This window comes from Halichoeres trimaculatus, unplaced genomic scaffold, assembly GCF_033239565.1.
Source record: "Halichoeres trimaculatus isolate MK-OKI-2021-1 unplaced genomic scaffold, fHalTri1.1 fHalTri1_scaffold_22, whole genome shotgun sequence".
NCBI classification, from domain to species: domain Eukaryota; kingdom Metazoa; phylum Chordata; class Actinopteri; order Labriformes; family Labridae; genus Halichoeres; species Halichoeres trimaculatus.
In genome coordinates, this window is record NW_027437200.1 from 23,494,548 (window position 1) to 23,511,201 (window position 16,654).

General features: G+C 43.5%; 3 protein-coding genes across 5 annotated transcripts in view; 1 reads left to right on the forward strand and 2 right to left on the reverse strand.

Moving 5' to 3' along the window:
• Positions 1–2,615, reverse strand: part of psip1b (PC4 and SFRS1 interacting protein 1b) — a 10,229-nt gene extending 7,614 nt beyond the window's left edge. For both annotated transcript variants that reach the window (XM_074698981.1, XM_074698980.1), the window contains exons 1-7: positions 2,483–2,615; positions 1,534–1,650; positions 1,363–1,427; positions 1,133–1,268; positions 569–1,039; positions 236–460; positions 98–149 (exon numbers count right to left, since the gene is read on the reverse strand). In XM_074698981.1, coding sequence (XP_074555082.1) covers positions 98–149; positions 236–460; positions 569–1,039; positions 1,133–1,268; positions 1,363–1,427; positions 1,534–1,617 — 1,033 coding nt within the window. In that variant the 5' untranslated portion in view covers positions 1,618–1,650; positions 2,483–2,615. The remainder of the gene's footprint in view (positions 1–97; positions 150–235; positions 461–568; positions 1,040–1,132; positions 1,269–1,362; positions 1,428–1,533; positions 1,651–2,482) is intronic.
• Positions 2,616–3,305: 690 nt separating this feature from the next.
• Positions 3,306–5,417, reverse strand: wdr55 (WD repeat domain 55). The gene is made up of 4 exons (XM_074699031.1): positions 4,770–5,417; positions 4,531–4,637; positions 4,181–4,450; positions 3,306–4,105 (listed from the first exon to the last, which is right to left on the reverse strand). Exons 1-4 carry the CDS (start codon positions 5,307–5,309, stop codon positions 3,763–3,765), a joined length of 1,260 nt encoding a protein of 419 aa, XP_074555132.1. The 5' UTR covers positions 5,310–5,417; the 3' UTR covers positions 3,306–3,762.
• A 74-nt stretch (positions 5,418–5,491) lies between these two features.
• ccdc171 (coiled-coil domain containing 171) lies at positions 5,492–15,305 on the forward strand. 2 transcript variants are annotated; one of them, XM_074698971.1, is made up of 22 exons: positions 5,492–5,644; positions 6,446–6,581; positions 6,713–6,968; positions 7,076–7,226; positions 7,313–7,482; positions 7,564–7,710; positions 7,786–7,878; positions 9,043–9,203; positions 9,354–9,492; positions 9,602–9,689; positions 9,780–9,985; positions 10,070–10,240; positions 10,962–11,129; positions 11,212–11,379; positions 11,514–11,991; positions 13,414–13,554; positions 13,658–13,812; positions 13,924–14,052; positions 14,181–14,342; positions 14,422–14,567; positions 14,639–14,669; positions 14,748–15,305. In XM_074698971.1, exons 2-22 carry the CDS (start codon positions 6,463–6,465, stop codon positions 14,949–14,951), a joined length of 3,483 nt encoding a protein of 1,160 aa, XP_074555072.1. In that variant the 5' UTR covers positions 5,492–5,644; positions 6,446–6,462; the 3' UTR covers positions 14,952–15,305. The 2 variants fall into 2 exon arrangements, with proteins under 2 accessions (XP_074555072.1, XP_074555073.1); XM_074698972.1 differs by having other exon boundaries at positions 13,429–13,554; positions 14,748–15,304.
• The last annotated feature ends 1,349 nt before the right edge of the window (positions 15,306–16,654 follow it).

The following is a 16,654-nucleotide window of genomic DNA, read 5'->3' on the forward strand; positions in this document are numbered from 1 at the left end:
TTTGAATTTTCTGTGCAGCACTTTGGTAAACTTGGTTGTTTTCAAAATGTGTGATATAAGATTAGACAGATTATCAGCAGCAGCAGGTTTGAGTTACCTGGAGGTGAAATAACAGGATCAGCGTTCGTCTTCTGCTGCTCAGCGTCGACCTGATGAGGAAACAAAAAAGACACAGAGAGTTTTAAAACCCTCGTTCAGAAACCGTCTCCACGTGCTGAACGGTCCGTGTGCTCACCTCGGCCTCCGCTGCTCGGCTCTCTGTCGTCACTGTCGCCTCCTCTGTGTTGTTAGAAGTCGAGGACGTGTCAGCCGTCTCTGTTTCCTTCCCTTCTCCTTTCTTTTCCTCCTCAGCAGCTGTAGCTGTAGTTTGAGGCGTTGGTTTGCTGTCATTTGTCTGTTTCTCAGCTGGTGGAGTTTGGCTCAGTGAGGCTTTAGTGGGAGTTTTTGGTCTCACTGGTTTCTGAGGAGACAAACAGAAACATGGACACGATTTTATCTCCAGGAGTTATTTTGATGTTATTCTATGTTATCAGATGTTGAATGAAAGTCCTTTCCCTCCAGCTCTTACCTCCTTACTCTCTGCAGAGCTGCTGTTCTCACTCCTGCTCCCAGCCGCTGATCTCCTGCTCCTTGTGTTTGTAGCTGTCTGTGTTTCTGTAGCTGGTTTTGGCTCTTCCGTTTTCTCCAGTGACGATCTTAAAGAAGCTCGTGTAGGAGTTTTAGTAACAGCAGCAGCAGTTTCTGTCGTAGCTTTGCTTGGAGCACTTCTTTCAGCAGCTGGTTTACTCTCAGGTGCAGGTTTACTGACGGCGGATCGAGCGGCGGTGCCTCTCAGTTTGTTAGTAGTGGTTTCAGCTGGTTTTAACGGTGTAGCTTTAGCAGCAGGAGTCGCTTTAGCAGCAGGGGTCGCTTTAGCGGGCTTAGTTTTAGCAGCGGGCTTAGTTTTAGCAGCAGGAGTCGCTTTAGCAGCAGGAGTCGCTTTAGCAGTCGTGGATTTGGCTGCAGGAGCTGCTTTAGCAGATGTAGACTGCGTCGGCATCTGATGGACGACACAATTAACTTTTTAGTGAATCAAAGAACATGTAAGCACCAAAAAGAGACTTAAGCATTACGCAAGAGAGTGACGACTGACTTTGGCTTTACTCCCGACTCCAGGAGTGTTCTGGATCTCCCACATCCCCTCAGCGAAGCCTTTGATGCGGACGCCGCTGCCGTACTTTAGTTTGTTCCCAACATAAGGCACGACGTTCTCTGGAGGGACGGTACCACTGAGAGAGAACGACAGTTAATTCACAGATCAGTCAGTATGGGGAGGGTAAAACAGGAAGTGATGTCACTGGTATGTGAGGGAATTGTACGTACAACTGATGGGTCCCAAAGTAGAAGACTGGGATCCGCTTCTTGTAGCCGGACTCTGACTTACAGACCTGAACGAACACGGGGGAATATTTAAAATACAGCTCACATCACAGTTTGATCAAATCTGCATGTATGTGTGTGTGTGTGTGTGTGTGTGTGTGTGTGTATATATACCCTGGCAGGCCAAAAAGGGAACCCTTTCATCTTTGCAAAGACCAGGTCTCCGGCTTTGAACTGGTCCCCGGTTTTCCCAGGCATCCTGGTGCTTCAGAGCTCAGCCGCAGAGAGAAGCTGAAAGATCGTCAACACAGTGATGAATTTTTGGATATTTTCAAATTAGCAAAAAAAAAAAAAAAGAAAAAAAAAAGAAAAAGAAACACATTAAGTTGTACTGTGTATCTTAAGGTGCTTAATTGATATATACGCAATATTATGCTAAAGTAAGCCTCCAATTTGCAGGTCCTGGTCCAAAACCTTGAATTTTTGCCTCATCAGATCTGAATCAGATTATCTAAAAGGATTAACAAACATCTAAAATTACAGATTAAATTCTGAAAATCCTTTATTTTGATTTGAAAAGTAAGAGAAGTGGTTTTACTGGTTTCTAACCAAACCCTGCCTTCAAAATAAAACACAAACAGATGACGTCCATAAACCGTTATAGGTGGTCTTGCTTCACAGTGTCATGTATCAAAGAAAATAACCTCTCTTTAAATTCATTTCTTTGTTTTTCTAACATTTACAGAGCATTTAGGTATCTTTACGCTGTGTAATATCTTCAAACGGTTGATTTTTAACCGTTTATTAAAGCTAGTGTTGTCTAACGTGTGAATTTAAAAACTACGAATGAATAAGTTTAAATTTATGTGACACCAGCTCACTAACTTCTACTTCTTTTGTTAAAACGTCCCTTTAATTGTTAGTTAACCGAATAAATGTCAGGATTAGTCACTGGTTTCGTTTCCAGCTGCATGTTCTTTCATTGTTTACAAATACAGTGATGTTAGCACCGAGGCTAACAGCCGTTAGCTGACCGTTTGGCTTTAACGGTGAGGATAAAAACTGAGCCCGGAGTTTGTTTGATCAGTTAAATGATTGAAAATATATCTGAGCACTCACTTACCACAAAACGAGGGATAATTTGTTAAAATGAAGCCAAACGTCTCGCGGATTCAGCAGAGGCTTGTTATCACCGAGCTATGCTCTCCTGCACGTCGCCATGTTGACCAGCGAGCGCGTCACGTGACGTTCGGCGCTTTCCCGCCCACAGACCGGAGAAACCGGTCACATTCGCCATATTGGTAGTGGCAGGTCTATCGTGCGAACTAATGTAAGTAGACGATGAAACTCTCCGTTTTCAGGATAATAATCACTAATTTTTACATTTAGCGGATTCAGTATGCTGTTTTTAAATGTATGTATGGTTTCGACTTTATACAACACCTATCTAAACACAATGAAATGCCAAAAACAATGAAAATTCCCTGAAAATTGGTGGAATACATGACGACGATGAACATATCTGGTGTTGTTGATTTATCAGTCTTTTACTAATCTGCCGCTGTTACATTTTTTTTTTTCAGCCAAAGTAGGTTAGTCTTATTAAACAGTAGAAATATAGAGTTCCTTCAAAAGCTGATCCAAAAAATGGGCTAAAAATGTTATTAATCTATAGGTACACTACATCAAAACGAAATTTTGCAGTCAAGCTTCATGTTTGACATAAAAATATATATTTATGTACACAGCTGTGGGAAGAGTTTTATTAAAAGTATCAATACGTAGTGTAAAAATGAATTTTTATATGGTTTAGTGAACAAAACACTCAACCACACTTTATATTTTAACCCCTTTCTTAAATTTCAAGAACCATTTTTGAATGATAATTAATACCTGTTTGTTAAAAAGTGTCTTAATGACCTGAATTTGGCTGAAATGTACCCATGCTAGCTTGGTATTGGATGGTTTTTTCAATGGCACAGATTATAATGCTCATGTATCTGGACTAGAAATTGACTCAAACATTTTCCCATCACAAACACACTGTGTCAACATCAGAAAATTATTCTGGTTTATTAATACAACCATTAAATATCAAGCATTTTTTTATTATTTTACTGTCCAAATATTTCTGCCTGTGGGGATATGCTGTTCATCCAACACAAATCAGTTCATGAGAGTACATTAGTCTTTTCTTATCCTAGAAGTAGTTTAATGTATGTTGCTCCAGTTTGGTTGTCCTCTGTAAATGAGCACAAATCTGAGTTCGTTCCAAGTGCGTCCTCAAGACAAAAAGGCACTTTGGATAATTCAACTAACATTGAACTTGATCATAAATGTTTTTAGGAAAATCTTGTCCAAAAAGACAGACATATTAACACCTCAAATATCAAATACAGTCTTTTAATCGCTGCCACTGTCGCTGTCATCCTCTTCCTCTTCCTCTTCTTCTTCTTCTTCTTCCTCCTCTTTCTTTTCGGTTTCCTCTACTAGTCCTGCAAAGAAGTCATTGTCCCCATGTGCTTTCTTAGAGAGAGACTTCATGCGACCATCTTTCTTCTTCCTCTTTCGGTATTCGTTGATGGTTGTGTTTGGTAAACTGGAAATGTCCCAGAACTTGATGAGCTGGTCGTGAGCCGAGCTGACCAGAAAGCGGGAGTCCCAGGACTTGGCGATTTCTTCGATGGGTTCACCGACATGCTGGCCGATGCAGCCGATGACCCGGTTGGGAAGGAGGTTGATGGCTCTGGAGGAGTAAAGAGAATTTTAGCATCAAGTCATCTGGTTAAGTGTAAGATGACTCCAAGCCAACTCAACTCACCGGATGTACCCGTCCATGGACGCCGTGCACATGATGTTGTCAGTCACAGGTAGGATGTTTTCCACAGACTCAGCTTTGATGGCGAAGCGATCGCTGGTGGCTCCAAAGCCGTTCCAGTTGAAGATGTAGATTGTTCCCTCGCTGGAGCCGCAGACCACCTTCTTACCTCGCTTCATGATCGCCACTGACGTTAGATCGCCATTCTGGTACTCTGACAGAAGGTCAAACCTCCGTCTCTTGATGTTGAAGACGCCCATGGTACCGTCACCACTGTATCAGAACAAATCATCTCAAGTCATGACAACGTCCTGACATAATTTAGAATAAGAAGAAAGATTATTTCCTCTTACCTGGTGGTGAGGAGGATCCTCTTGGCTTGGTCTACAGCGATGTCACTGATGTAATCCTCATGCTGTTTCAGATCCATGATGGATGTCCCCTTCCTCATATCCCACACCTTCAAAGAAAACAAAACTGTATCTGTCAGGATCCAGGTTACAGACAAGAAAAATGCTTCCCCAACAAAGAGATTTAGATCGGAGAGGATAATCTTTTACCATAAAATCAATCAAAAATTTGCAAACTAGACCTTGAGGGTGCCCACGTCATCTCCAGTCGCCAGTATGTTTTCATCCACCAGCAGCAGACTGTTGATGGGAGCATCATGCGCCCCCCTGATCCTCGTCACCAGCTGTCCCTTCTCCGCATCCAGCAGGTGGACCGCCTTGTCCCGGGAGACGCTGTAGAGCTTCAGTCCATCTGCAGAGAAACGCACCTGGCGGCAGGACTTCATGTGGTGTCCCGACGACCACAGTTCCCTGTTCTCCCCTTCTGTGCACGAGTAAGAGTACGCGTACACGTCCCCGTCTATGTCCCCGCACACCAGGATGTCCCTGCTCGGGTGGAGAGCCACCGTGTTGGCGATCGCCTCCAGCTTGATGTCCTGTGGGGTGTCTCGGATCTTCGGCACGGGAGGCTCGCATTCCTCCTCATCTTCATCCTCACCTTCATCCTGAACTGCCGCCTCTGAGTCGGAGGTTTCTGGGTCTTTGGTGGATTCTGTTTTGTCTGTTTCTGGAGGATCTGTCACTGCGGATGCAGCTTCAGCGTGTTCTGCGGACGCTGCCATGTTGTTTTCCTTCTTTCTTCTTCTACGCTACTAAAAAGGCTGTAACGAGTCATAAACAGAGCACGGTGCCCTCTGCTGGACGTTTATACAGTCGTAAAAACATCAATAAATCTATGAATATTTATGTGAATTATCTCCTTTAGTAGTTTTTACATGTGTTTTGATTCAAGGTAAACTTCAATTTAGTCCATAGCGATAAAAATCTACACTTCCGGTGTCGACAAAGTAAGATATCCTCATTGGCGGGATATCCAGCCAATCCAGAGCGCCTACAAAACTGACGTAAGGACGCTAAACATGGCGTCAGATTCAAAAGGCTCCGTGTAAGCTTTACGGTAAGTGTTAACAACACGTATATTACACTCGTTTATCATATTTATGATAAAAAAAATCAGTTTTACAGTAAAATTAGACATTTTGTCTCAGATTTCAGTTGATTTGACGTCACTAAATAAGTTAACGTTAGTCATTCACTGCGAAACTGGTCTTTGTTTTTGTCGCGTTCCGCCGTCCACCAAACTCCATTCACAAAATCTAGCATTTTGATACTACTATCCTGTTTTCTAATATACAGATTTTACATTAAAATACTTGTGTAATATACTTAATCTTTATCGACTTCTTGTGAAAACGGCTTTGAATAAATCAAGTTACAATCGTTAATGTGAAAGATAAATCTTAACTTGTAGGGTTGGGGAACTTAGCTGCTACGGCGCTTTCAGTCGAGGAGACAGTTCATTTAACTCGGTTTGTGTAAAACATAAGCGGCTTTTCTTGTTTTAACCGGCGCCGAATTGTATTAAAGATGCAAATCTTTCACTTTTGTGTTACAGTAGTTTCGTAAACGTTAAATGAAATGTAAAAATTTCGAAGAGTATGTTTTAGAACAGTTTGCCAAAGGGCAACGTTTCACTCAATGAGAGGGCGTCTGTTGGCAAGGCAACACCTGCAGCTTAGCAACCAGCCTCCCTTGGTACCCAACAACATCCAGCCTCTCTCCTGTTTGTTTTACACCTCCCATAAATGTTCATCAGATGACCACACAGTGATTTTTAGTCATCAATATGTTGAAGTCTGTGCTGTGAGGCTGCATTGATCAGGTTTTAAGCTAAAGTGTGGTTTAATTGAACTTTCAGGGCTGAAGAACAGAGATATGCAAACAGAAGCAGCAGAAAGGAGGAGGCAGCATGACCGGGGGAGACAAGGTCGGGCAGAGCTGCAGGAGACCCAACAGAGAGCCATGAGGAACACCACGGAGGAAGAGGTAGTAAGGTAGAGTATGACTTCACCATTCACTTTTATACCATTCTGATTGATTTAACAGTTTTTTTATGGCATTTTGTTTCTGTGCATGAATCACACACCTGCTGACACATCATTTAAACACATTTATAATTCCACAGGTTGAAAGAGATCTTCACCATCTTGAAAAAACAGAGAAAGGCAGCAGGAGGACAAAGAGGAGACAACAATGATGGAGAAAAAGGAGACAGAGACAAGAGTCAAGGAGATGGAGAACGAAGGAGAGAAAAGGAGAAGGAGGTGAGCAGGAGGAGAGCGGTGTCTGAGGAGCGTGAGCAGTCAGAGAGTCGGAGGAGAAGGAGAGTCCATGAGCTGGAGAGAGAGAAACTGGAGCTGATATCGAGCCACAATAAAGAGGTGAGATTGAATCAACTGTTTTAGAAGTTAAACAGAAAAAAGAGAAGTAAAACTTGCATCCTGGAGCTGATTCAGGTGTTTACGATGTGCTTTGTTCTCCCTCTCAGGTGTGTCGGCTGCAGGCGGAGCTGACCCAGCTCAGGTTGTCCGTAGAACAAGGAGAGGCTCAGCGGGAGGAGCTGCACTACCGTCTGACTGTCACCCAGAGAGACGCTGACCGAGCATCCCAGCTTAGCCGAGACAAACACACTCTCACAGGTGAACGAATCAAACGCACCCTTCTAAGAAATGACCTGCAGGGGCAGAAGCAGCTGTTGTGTTAATTTGTGCGTGTTTCATGTCAGAGAGAGCAGCAGAGCTCCAGCTGAAGGTGAAGGAGCTGCAGAAATCACTGGAGATCACACGACAGGCCAGAGAGGAAGACCAGCATGCTTTGCAGCAGGAGGTGGAGGAGCGGGATAAACTGATTCAGAGCTTCAGCTCGGAAAACCAACGACTGCACCGAGTCCTGCAGGTCACGCTACGAACTGTATTAACCTCTGTGCGGGAAATTTAATTAGGAACAGGTTTTAAACTCTTTGTCTTGTTCCTCCAGGATCAGGAGGAGGCGCTAGAGGAGTCAGAGAGGAGAGTGGTTCAGATAATCAAAGAGAAGGAGAAGGAAGCTGAAGTCAACAGACGACAGTGTGATGAGCTGAAACACCTGACGGAGAGGGAGGAGAGGAGCAGGAGGGAGAAGGAGGTAAGGAAGGAGACAAGGAAGCAGGAGAAGGAAGAAGAGGAGGAGGTAGAAATGTCAGCTGTTTTCTCTCTGCAGGTCTCAGATCAGAGGGTGAGGTCTCTGGAGTCCAGCATGGAGGTGGAGCGAGCTGCACACCTGGAGTCCAAGTTCAATTCTGAGCTCATGCAGGTAGAAAACACCTTCATACGCAGGGGTCTGCAACCTTTACTTTCATAAGAGACGTTTATCCCCAGCCCACCTGGATTAAAGTCATTCAGGAGACACAAAATCTACTTCATCTTTACAATAAACACTATAAAGTGGAAGAAATTCTAAACATAAAAAAAAACTAGAGAATGATTATCTAAAAAAGATTTTTTGATCATAAAATTATTTGTGTGATATCTTAGTTTGTTTTATTTTTATTTAAAATTGCGAATAACAGAAAGATGCATTTCTGAAATATTGAAAAATTTGTAATCTCATAGATTTCTAAAAATTGCAAAAGTTATGATATTTGAATGGTTATAAAAATGTGAAAAAATTTGAACAAAAAAAATTTGAAGACTTAAAAAGAAGATGAAAAGAAAATGTGCAAAAACTCTAAGAATTTTGAAATTAAAAAAAAAAATGCCAAAATGTCATAAATTTGTCAAAAAAATTGCTTGATTTTGAAAAGGTTGTAAAATTTTAAAAAAGGAGTTAAATCATTTGCAGAAACCCCCAAAAAATTGAAATCGCAAAAGTATTCAAAATTTGCATAATTAGTTAAATTTGCAAAAGTGGAAAAAAAATCTGTCCAAAAATTTGCTTAATTTAAAAAAAGATTGTAAAATTAAAAAAAGGAATTTAAATTATTTTCAGAAACCAAAAAAAACAAAACAAAATGCACACGTTTTCAAAATTCTTAAAATTTCATAAATTTGCAAAACAAAAAATTGTCAAAAAATTGCTTGATTTTAAAAAAGGCTGCAAATTTTCAAAAAGGGAATTTTTAATATTTTACAGAAAACAAAAAAATAATTGCAAATGCAAATTCTTTAATAGATTGTTAAATCACAATTTTTTTATTTGAAAAAATGTCAAAAAGTGAATTTTAAAAAAATTGAAAAAAATTCTAAAAAAAGTGCAAATACCTTAAAAAATATTGAAAAGCTTAATTGACAGATGTGATGCATATTTAGTTCAACAAAACTTTTTATTTCAATAATATTTTTTAAAGCTACAAGGAGCCACTGCAAAGGAGTCAAAGGGCCACATGAGGCTCCAGAGCCACAGGTTGAACACCTTTGCTCCAATTAATAGATATTTCAACATTCACATCTGTTTAACTCTGATCATGTGACCTGTCAGTTAAGGGTGCGTGACCTGGAGGCTGCGCTGGTGTTGGCGAGGTCCAGCCAGCAGGAGGCTCAGTCGGATCTGGAGCTGCTGAGAGCTCAGTTCGGAGAGGTGGAAAGAGCTTATAACGCGCAGAGAGAGAGGAGTGACAGCACTGAGCGCGCTCTGCAGAGGTGAGGCCGTTTGTTTACACATTCCTTTTACAGGTTGTTTATTTCACCTGCAGGAAACTCTTGTTTCTATTGACACCTGTGGCTGATAAGTGAACTGCAGTTAGCATCATGTTCCTAGTTCTTGATATGAGTGATCCCTGCTTTGTGTAGTTTGCAGAGTGAGTACGTGAAACACAAGTCTGAGCTACACCAAGCTGTGGAGGCAGAGAGAAAGATGACCTCTGACCTCACAGAGAGCCTGGAGGAGGAGCAGAGACGACACGCCAATACGAAAACTCTACTGGAGCAGGTAACACACAACGTTTTTTTCTCTAACCTGAGGATTTCTGTGCTGAAGAGCAATGCTTGTAGAATTCAGAAGTCTGGTTCAGTTAATCCTGGTTTCTTCTGGTGTTCAGGCGTCTCAGCGACAGTCCAACTCTCAGGAGGCCTTCATGAACTTCAGAGAACACATCAGAGAAACACTGCAGCAGCAAAACACCACAGGTGAGCACTTTACACACACCTTACACAAAGTGAAACCTCATTTTAGGAGGTTAATAATGTGTGTGTGTGTGTGTGTGTGTATGTGAGCAGACAGCAGTCCTACAGTGAGGGATGATGGGAACCTGAGTCCGTCTGAGGAGGTCGTGCAGCTGCTGAAGACAACACTGAGCAGCTGTCGACTCAAAGTGGACACAGCTGAAAAACAGGTCCAGGATCTGCTGTCAGCATCAGAGCGGCTCCAAGAGGAAAACCAGGTCCTCCAACAGCTGACCTCAGATCAGAACAGACGCATAGAGGTGAACGCCTCATCCCTCACCAAACCCCAGTCAAAAAAAGAGCGATTTTAAAGTTTCTTAACTTTGTGGTTACCTGTGTTCCAGGAGTGGCAGCAGAAGGTGATCAAACTGGGGGAGGAAGTGACACGGCTTCATCAGCAAAGCTCTGATTGGTCGGAGAGGAGCCGAGGCCTGCAGGCGGAGCTGGAGAGGGAGAAGGAGGAGAGGGTGGAAGAGGTGCGGAGAATAAAGGAGCACCATCAGGAGGAGTCGAAGGTAAAAATAAAATAAAGTCACACAAAAAAAAACAAAAAAGAAAGCTAAGATCTGCCCATTTTTGGAAGACAAACATAATTCACACCTTAATCCTACCAAACCCCAGCGAAAAAAACGCTAATTCTACCTCACAGAAAACAGTAGCTGTATTCTTACTGCTACCTCAATTTCCTGTTTTTATTATGAGTCTTTCTGTGAGTTAGGTGAGATAAAATGTCACTTCTGATCTTATACAACACTTGGGTGATACAGAATTACCCCAAAAGCTAAGTTATAGGAGCAGAAGTGAATGTAAAAGCTCCCTAAGTCAGCACGCTAAAAACGCTCATTTTCTCAATGGGGTTTGGTTTCTTTCAGGAGAGTTTAAGAAACAACAAAACTTCCTTATGTTTAAGTTCCTGAATGACTTTAATAGGCAAATAAAAGTGTGTGTGTGTGTGACCTGTTTGATGATTGTGATAGATGGTCTTCAACATCCCCCTACTTCCTGTCGTCCCTCTGTGTGTAGTTTGACTTCACAGCTGCTTAATCTCATCAAAGTGAAAACATTTCATTAACTCGTGTATGATGCTGAGAAAATCCTATAAACCTGCTTCACACTGACTCCGTGTATGTGTTTGTTTATGTATACTTATGGGGACCTTCAGTTGTCCCTCGGTCCTGATGAAAACCAAAGACGTGTACGTGTGTGTGTGTTTGTGTGTGTGTGTGTTTGTGCCAGGTGCGTCTGTCCTTCCTCTACCGTCTCTACCAGTGCCTTCTCGCCGGCTGCGTCCTCCTCGATCAGCCACAGAGCATTCTGGGTAACTTTACCTGGGCAGAGCTGTGTGATGTCATCACTGAACAGGTTGGGCAGATGACCTCTGACCTCAGGGAGGCGAAAGAAAAGGTGAGCTGCGTTAAACCAGATAAATATGACAAACACATCGACGTGTTTTAATGAGCTGACGTCGTGATTTTTGTCTCTGCAGATCACTCACCTGCAGAATGTGTGTAAGAAGAAGAGTGTGTGTGTGCGCAAGCTGCAGCGAAGTCAGGAGTGTGTGTTGTTACGTCTGGAGGAGTGTGTGAGGAGAAGGGAGGAGGCCTGGAGCCGCCAACACACACTCACTATCACACAGCTGCAGAATGAGCTGCAGGTACCACACACACACACACACACACACACACACACACACACACACTCACAGAGTCCCTCAGGTGCTCTGATCAGCTGAGTCAGCAGGATGTTTGATTGTTGCGTGAGGAGCTCAGACCGTCTCTGTCGTCCCAGGTTTCTCGCTCCCAGTGCGACTCTCTCCGAGGCCACGCCTCCTCCCTGGAGCTCCGCCTCTCCTCTCTGACCTCTGACCTCTCATCCAGCCGTGAGGAGTCATCCTCCTACCTGTCCGCCTGCGCCCTGCTGGCCGGAGCGCTCAAACACACACACCGCCGCCTGCTGGCGCTCTGCACACAGAAAGAGCTCCTGAGACGACGCCTGGAGGAGAAGGAGGAGCTGGAGGAGGAGGTGAGGAGGCTGGCTGGGGCTTTAGGAGGAGAGGAAGATGAAGAGGAAGAGGAGAGAAGGAGGAAAAGGAGGAGAGCTGTGAGGAGGTGGAGGAGCAGTGTGTGGGTGGTGGTGGCGGTGAGGAGGTGGTGTGTGCTGGCCAATCAGACGACTGTGATGTTTCGAGTGGAGAGAGGAGGCAGGGGAGCTGTGTGTGTCTGTGGAGTGATGACGGCAACACAGAGGGGTCAAAGTGCAAACACAGGTAGGAAGTGGGCGAAGCCGCAATGTCTGAATCCTGCATTCCTTCTAATGTCCAGCAGGGGGCTGTTGTCAGTGTTTCCTAAATCATCCCCAGATCCTTGAATTCCTGATTTAAATCTCAGAACTCCAGAATCTCTGACTTTGATTTAAAAATTCTGTTATTCCTGATTTAAATCTGAAAATTCTAGAATCTCGGACTTTAACTCTAGAATGAAAGAATCCACAAATTAAATCACAGAACTCGAGGATCTCTGACTGATACATCCATTTGATCTCAAGGTTCTAGATCAGGGATCACAAACCTGTGCCACGGAGGGCCAAGAGGCTGCAGGTTTTCTTTCCAACCAAAAAGTCCACCAGCTGATTTCACTGATTACCTCACCCTCAAGCAGAGAGCAGGGACTAATTAATGAAATCAGCTGGTGGAGTTTCTGGTTGGAAAGAAAACCTGCAGACTCTTGACCCTCCATGGCACGAGTTTGAGATCCCTGCTCTAGAGTCCCTTTAATTCATCTCAGAATTCTAGAATTGATAACCCAAATCTCACTATTCTAGAGGTCCCTGAGTTTCATCTCATAACTCTGGAATTCTGACATTAATCTAAGTTTTCTAGATTTACCTCCAGTTTTATTTTATTTATTTTTATTTTTTTAAACAAATGACTTCAACTCTAGAACTGTAGCATCGTTGACCTTGATGTAAGACTTCTAGAATCTCTGACATTAATCTTAGAAATCTCCTCTAAAGTCTCATTATTCTAGAATGGCGACTTTAATCTTTCAATTCCAGAAACCCTGACTTTAACCTCAGAGTTCTAGATCCCTCACTTTATTTTCACAATTCTAGAGTCTAGAGTATCTTTTTTTTCTAGAATCTCTGACTTTGATCTCAGAGTTCTGTAATTCCTGACTTACAACTGAATGTTCCTGAATCATAACTTTAATCACAGAACTCTAGAATCTCTGACTTTAGTCTAAATATTCAATGATCCCTGACTTAAACTTCATAACTCTTGAATGCTAGCTTTAATTTCAGAATTCTAGAATCCCTGACTTTACCCTCAGAGTTCTGGACCCCTGACTTCAATCTCACAATTCCAGAATCATCTCAGAAAACTATAATTCCTGACTTAAATCTCAGAATTCTAGAACCCATACCTTTGCAGAGTTCTAGAATCTCTGTCTTGAGTCTACAAATAAAATTATTCCAGACTTTGACTTCACAGTTCTAGAATACACGACTTTAATCTCTCGACAGTATAATTTGACTTTGATCTTAGAATTGTAGAATTCCTGACTCTAACAGCAGTATTCTACAGTCTAGGTCTTTAATCTAAATTTTCTAGAATCCACAACTTTAATTTCTGAACTCTGATGTTCTTTATCGTGTTCTGTAAATTGCAGCACATCATATCCATCAACAGTTTTCTGTGTTTCAGATAAAGACGATGACGATGGTTACGGTGAGCGTGAAGCTGTGTGCGCTCGCTGGCTCCACTCTGAGCACCTCCCCACCGTCTTTCTGTCGTCCATGGCCGACCTGCAGGGGGCGCTAACAAACACTGGTAACCGCCAACACAAACATGGATGGATTCTTAGTGACTGCCCAACAGCTCTTTTTGGTTTTGATTGAAATGTAAAATTTAGGCTTCACTTCTTCATCTTCAGGCTCCTCCCATAAAGATGTGATGTCAGCAGCTCAGTCCTCCATGTCCCACCTCCTGGATCACATCCTGGACCAATCAGATGCAGCGAGCAGTCTGTGTCCGGGCAGAGTGGGCGAGGATGGATGCAAAGTGACGGCTCCACAGAACGACACGAAGGTTTCATGAAAACAGACTTTGATCACATTTGGTTGTAGTGACGTCATAGCATTGCTTCTAAACATGATGTCATCAGCTGACCTTTGACCCCTGTCTCTGACCTCCCATCAGGCCCTGGTCTCCTCCCTCCAGCAGCACTTCCTGCTCTTCAGCCAACAGCTGCACTCAGCTGAGGTGGAGAGGCGGAGCCTGAGGCTGGAGGTGACCAATCTGAAGAGAGGACTGAAGCGGGAGAGGACGGTGAGCTCACACACACACACACACACACACACACACACACACACACACACACACACACACACACACACACACACACTGATTGACTGTTTGATGAACACACACCTCTGACTCTGTGTGTGTGTGTGTAGGTCCCTGCCGAGCGGTTCCACAGTGTGTGTGAGGAGCTCCGCCAGGCGCTGAGCAGGGAGCAGGAGGCTCAGACGCTGCTGCAGGAACAGACACACACTCTGAACACACTACACCAACGAGCGAACACACACACGTCAGACACACTGACAGAGAGCGCACAGGTTTGTCTTTAACCCTCAGCTTCATGAGCGCCATCCACCTGCTCCTGTCGACCGCTTTTAACCCTGATCTGAACTCCAGGCTCTGACGGAGGCTCGGCAGGAGGTGAGGCGTAAGGAGCGCTCGCTGAGGATTCTGGGTAAGCACCTGTCGGGGGTTCAGAGGGAGAAGAAGCAGCTGGAGGAGAGACTGCAGCAGGTGGAGGAGGAGATGAAGGATGCCAACAGGTGACGTGTTTTCTCCTCCGTCTTTCTCCAGCTTCTCTTCTGTTGCTCATCCTGTTTCTCCTCCTTTTCAGGTGCAGAGGGTGTTTGACCAAAAACTCTGAGGTGAGGATTATTTCACGAAATAAAGAAACACAAACTGAGTCTGTAGCGCACGATTTATTCAGTTTCCTCATCTTCCAGGTCGCAGAGAAAACGTCTCCCCTCGCTGACCTGAGAGCCTCCACACCTCCTCTCATCTCTGATTTGTCAAAGGAGCTGCCTGTCTCTTTAAGCACCGCCCCTTCAGAGACAAACCCCGCCCCTTCTTCACCCCAGGCTAAAGCCTCCAGAGCCAAAAGGAAGGAGCGGAAAGCGGCGAAGAAGGACAGAGCAGGTAGAAAGTAAACAGACGGGGTGGGAGATGTTTGGAAACCACTTTGGAGTTCGGGAAATCAAAGACTGACGAGTTAAAGTTCTGGAAAGTTCTGGAAAGTCTTCAAACTAATTTAAACTATATATTTAATCTGTACAATTATGAAATATTCTGCTTTTGTTTACGTCTTTCTGTTTGTGGCAGCTCCACATGTCTGACCCTGAGGTTTCAGATTCTGAAAATGAATAGTTTGAAAAGTTTCACTGATTCAGTCCAATAAAAAGTTTGAGATCACCTCACAGAGGAACACCACAGAGTGGGAGAAAGTTTTACAACCAGAAGAAGAACGTTTGATTGCTGCTGCATCAGCAACACGACACTGAGTGTGTGTGTGTGTGTGTGTAAGTGTGTGTGTATAAGGCCCTCAGGCGGCGTGTGTGTCCGTCTCTGCCTCTGTGGATTTCTGTTAGCGTCTCAGCGCTAACGCTCACACCCCTCAGGCTCCGAGTGTGTGACAGCAGCTGAAGTCCCTATGTGAGAGATGTACACACACACACACACAGATTTTGGTGCTGAATCAGCTGATCGTGATTTTCCTTTTCCTCTGGAGGGTTTTGTCATTTCCTTCATTTCTCTATAAACACTTTTCTTTCGCTACCAACGAATAAAAATGAAAACTTCATCAAAGATCATCTTTCCAAAGATGTGACACCGCTAACGTGAAGAGGACCAATGTGTGTTTCCTGTAGCAGCTGAGCCAAATCCCCTGGCACTCAGCATCCTCATCACACACTGCAAGAAACTGAAATCTTATCAAACGTTTTAGTCTTTAAGTAAAAATTGTCTTCTTGTTCTTGATGTGAGTTAGTTGAACTGACCGGTCCAGAAAAATGTCTATTTTCAAATTATTTGAATACAAAAATGAGGTATGATTGCTGTAAGAACAGTGAAAACGGTAAAAAAAATCTGTCAACAAGAAAAATCTTCTCAAAAATTTGCTTGACACTAAAATTAAACAATTTGAAACAAGACTAGTGGTGAATGTGGCTCATATTAAGTCTAAAAAAACATTTTCTACTGAAAACAAGACACAAACACTTTATAACATTTCAGTTTTTTGCAGTGCAAAAGAACAGAACGTCAGAAAGGGGTGACAGCATCTTCGTCAACAGCAATGGCAAAGGCCGATCAATGGGTAAAGTCACCACGTTTGACTTTTCAAGCAACCTCTGAGTTTCACGTGTTTGCTAACGCTAATCCACAACTTGTCGACAGTTTACACATTTCTGGGGCCCAGATGGCCTAGCGGTCTAGGTCGTGCCCCATGAGGTTCGCCCTCGAGCGGGTGGTCCGGCTTGCGGTCTGTTTCCACTCTCCTATCCTCTCTGATTAAAGATATAAAAGCCTGAAAAATAATTTGAACATGTCATTAAATTTCAGCAATGAATCAACAGAGCAGGAACAGACCAAACAGACAACTACAGCCCCGTTTCACCAAGCGGTCCGGTACGGATCAGTACAGTTCAGCACAGGTTGGATCAGTAAAGCCTGGTCCTGTTTGTGTTTCCACAGCCAACCGTGCCCTTTGCTAATAGCCATGTCAGCTACGTAAAAGCGTGGTTGCTAAGAAATTCAATGAAGAAGAAAAACGTGACACAGTAAACAAAGATCAACAATGAAGACATCCAGCAATTCGTCTTCTTTGTGATTGGCATGTGTCTCTTTGTTACAAAGA

Bases quoted from the DNA above. Each gene is read 5' to 3' on its own strand.
- wdr55 (XM_074699031.1), bottom strand. From the start codon at position 5,309: ATGGCAGCGTCCGCAGAACACGCTGAAGCTGCATCCGCAGTGACAGAT. The intron at 4,638-4,769 runs GTCTAGTTTGCA...TTTTCTTTGAAG, and splicing joins ATGACGTGGGCACCCTCAAG to GTGTGGGATATGAGGAAGGG. The intron at 4,106-4,180 runs GTGAGTTGAGTT...TTACTCCTCCAG, and splicing joins TCCATGGACGGGTACATCCG to AGCCATCAACCTCCTTCCCA.
- ccdc171 (XM_074698971.1), top strand. From the start codon at position 6,463: ATGCAAACAGAAGCAGCAGAAAGGAGGAGGCAGCATGACCGGGGGAGA. The intron at 11,380-11,513 runs GTACCACACACA...CTGTCGTCCCAG, and splicing joins AGCTGCAGAATGAGCTGCAG to GTTTCTCGCTCCCAGTGCGA. The intron at 13,555-13,657 runs GTAACCGCCAAC...CTTCATCTTCAG, and splicing joins GGGGGCGCTAACAAACACTG to GCTCCTCCCATAAAGATGTG.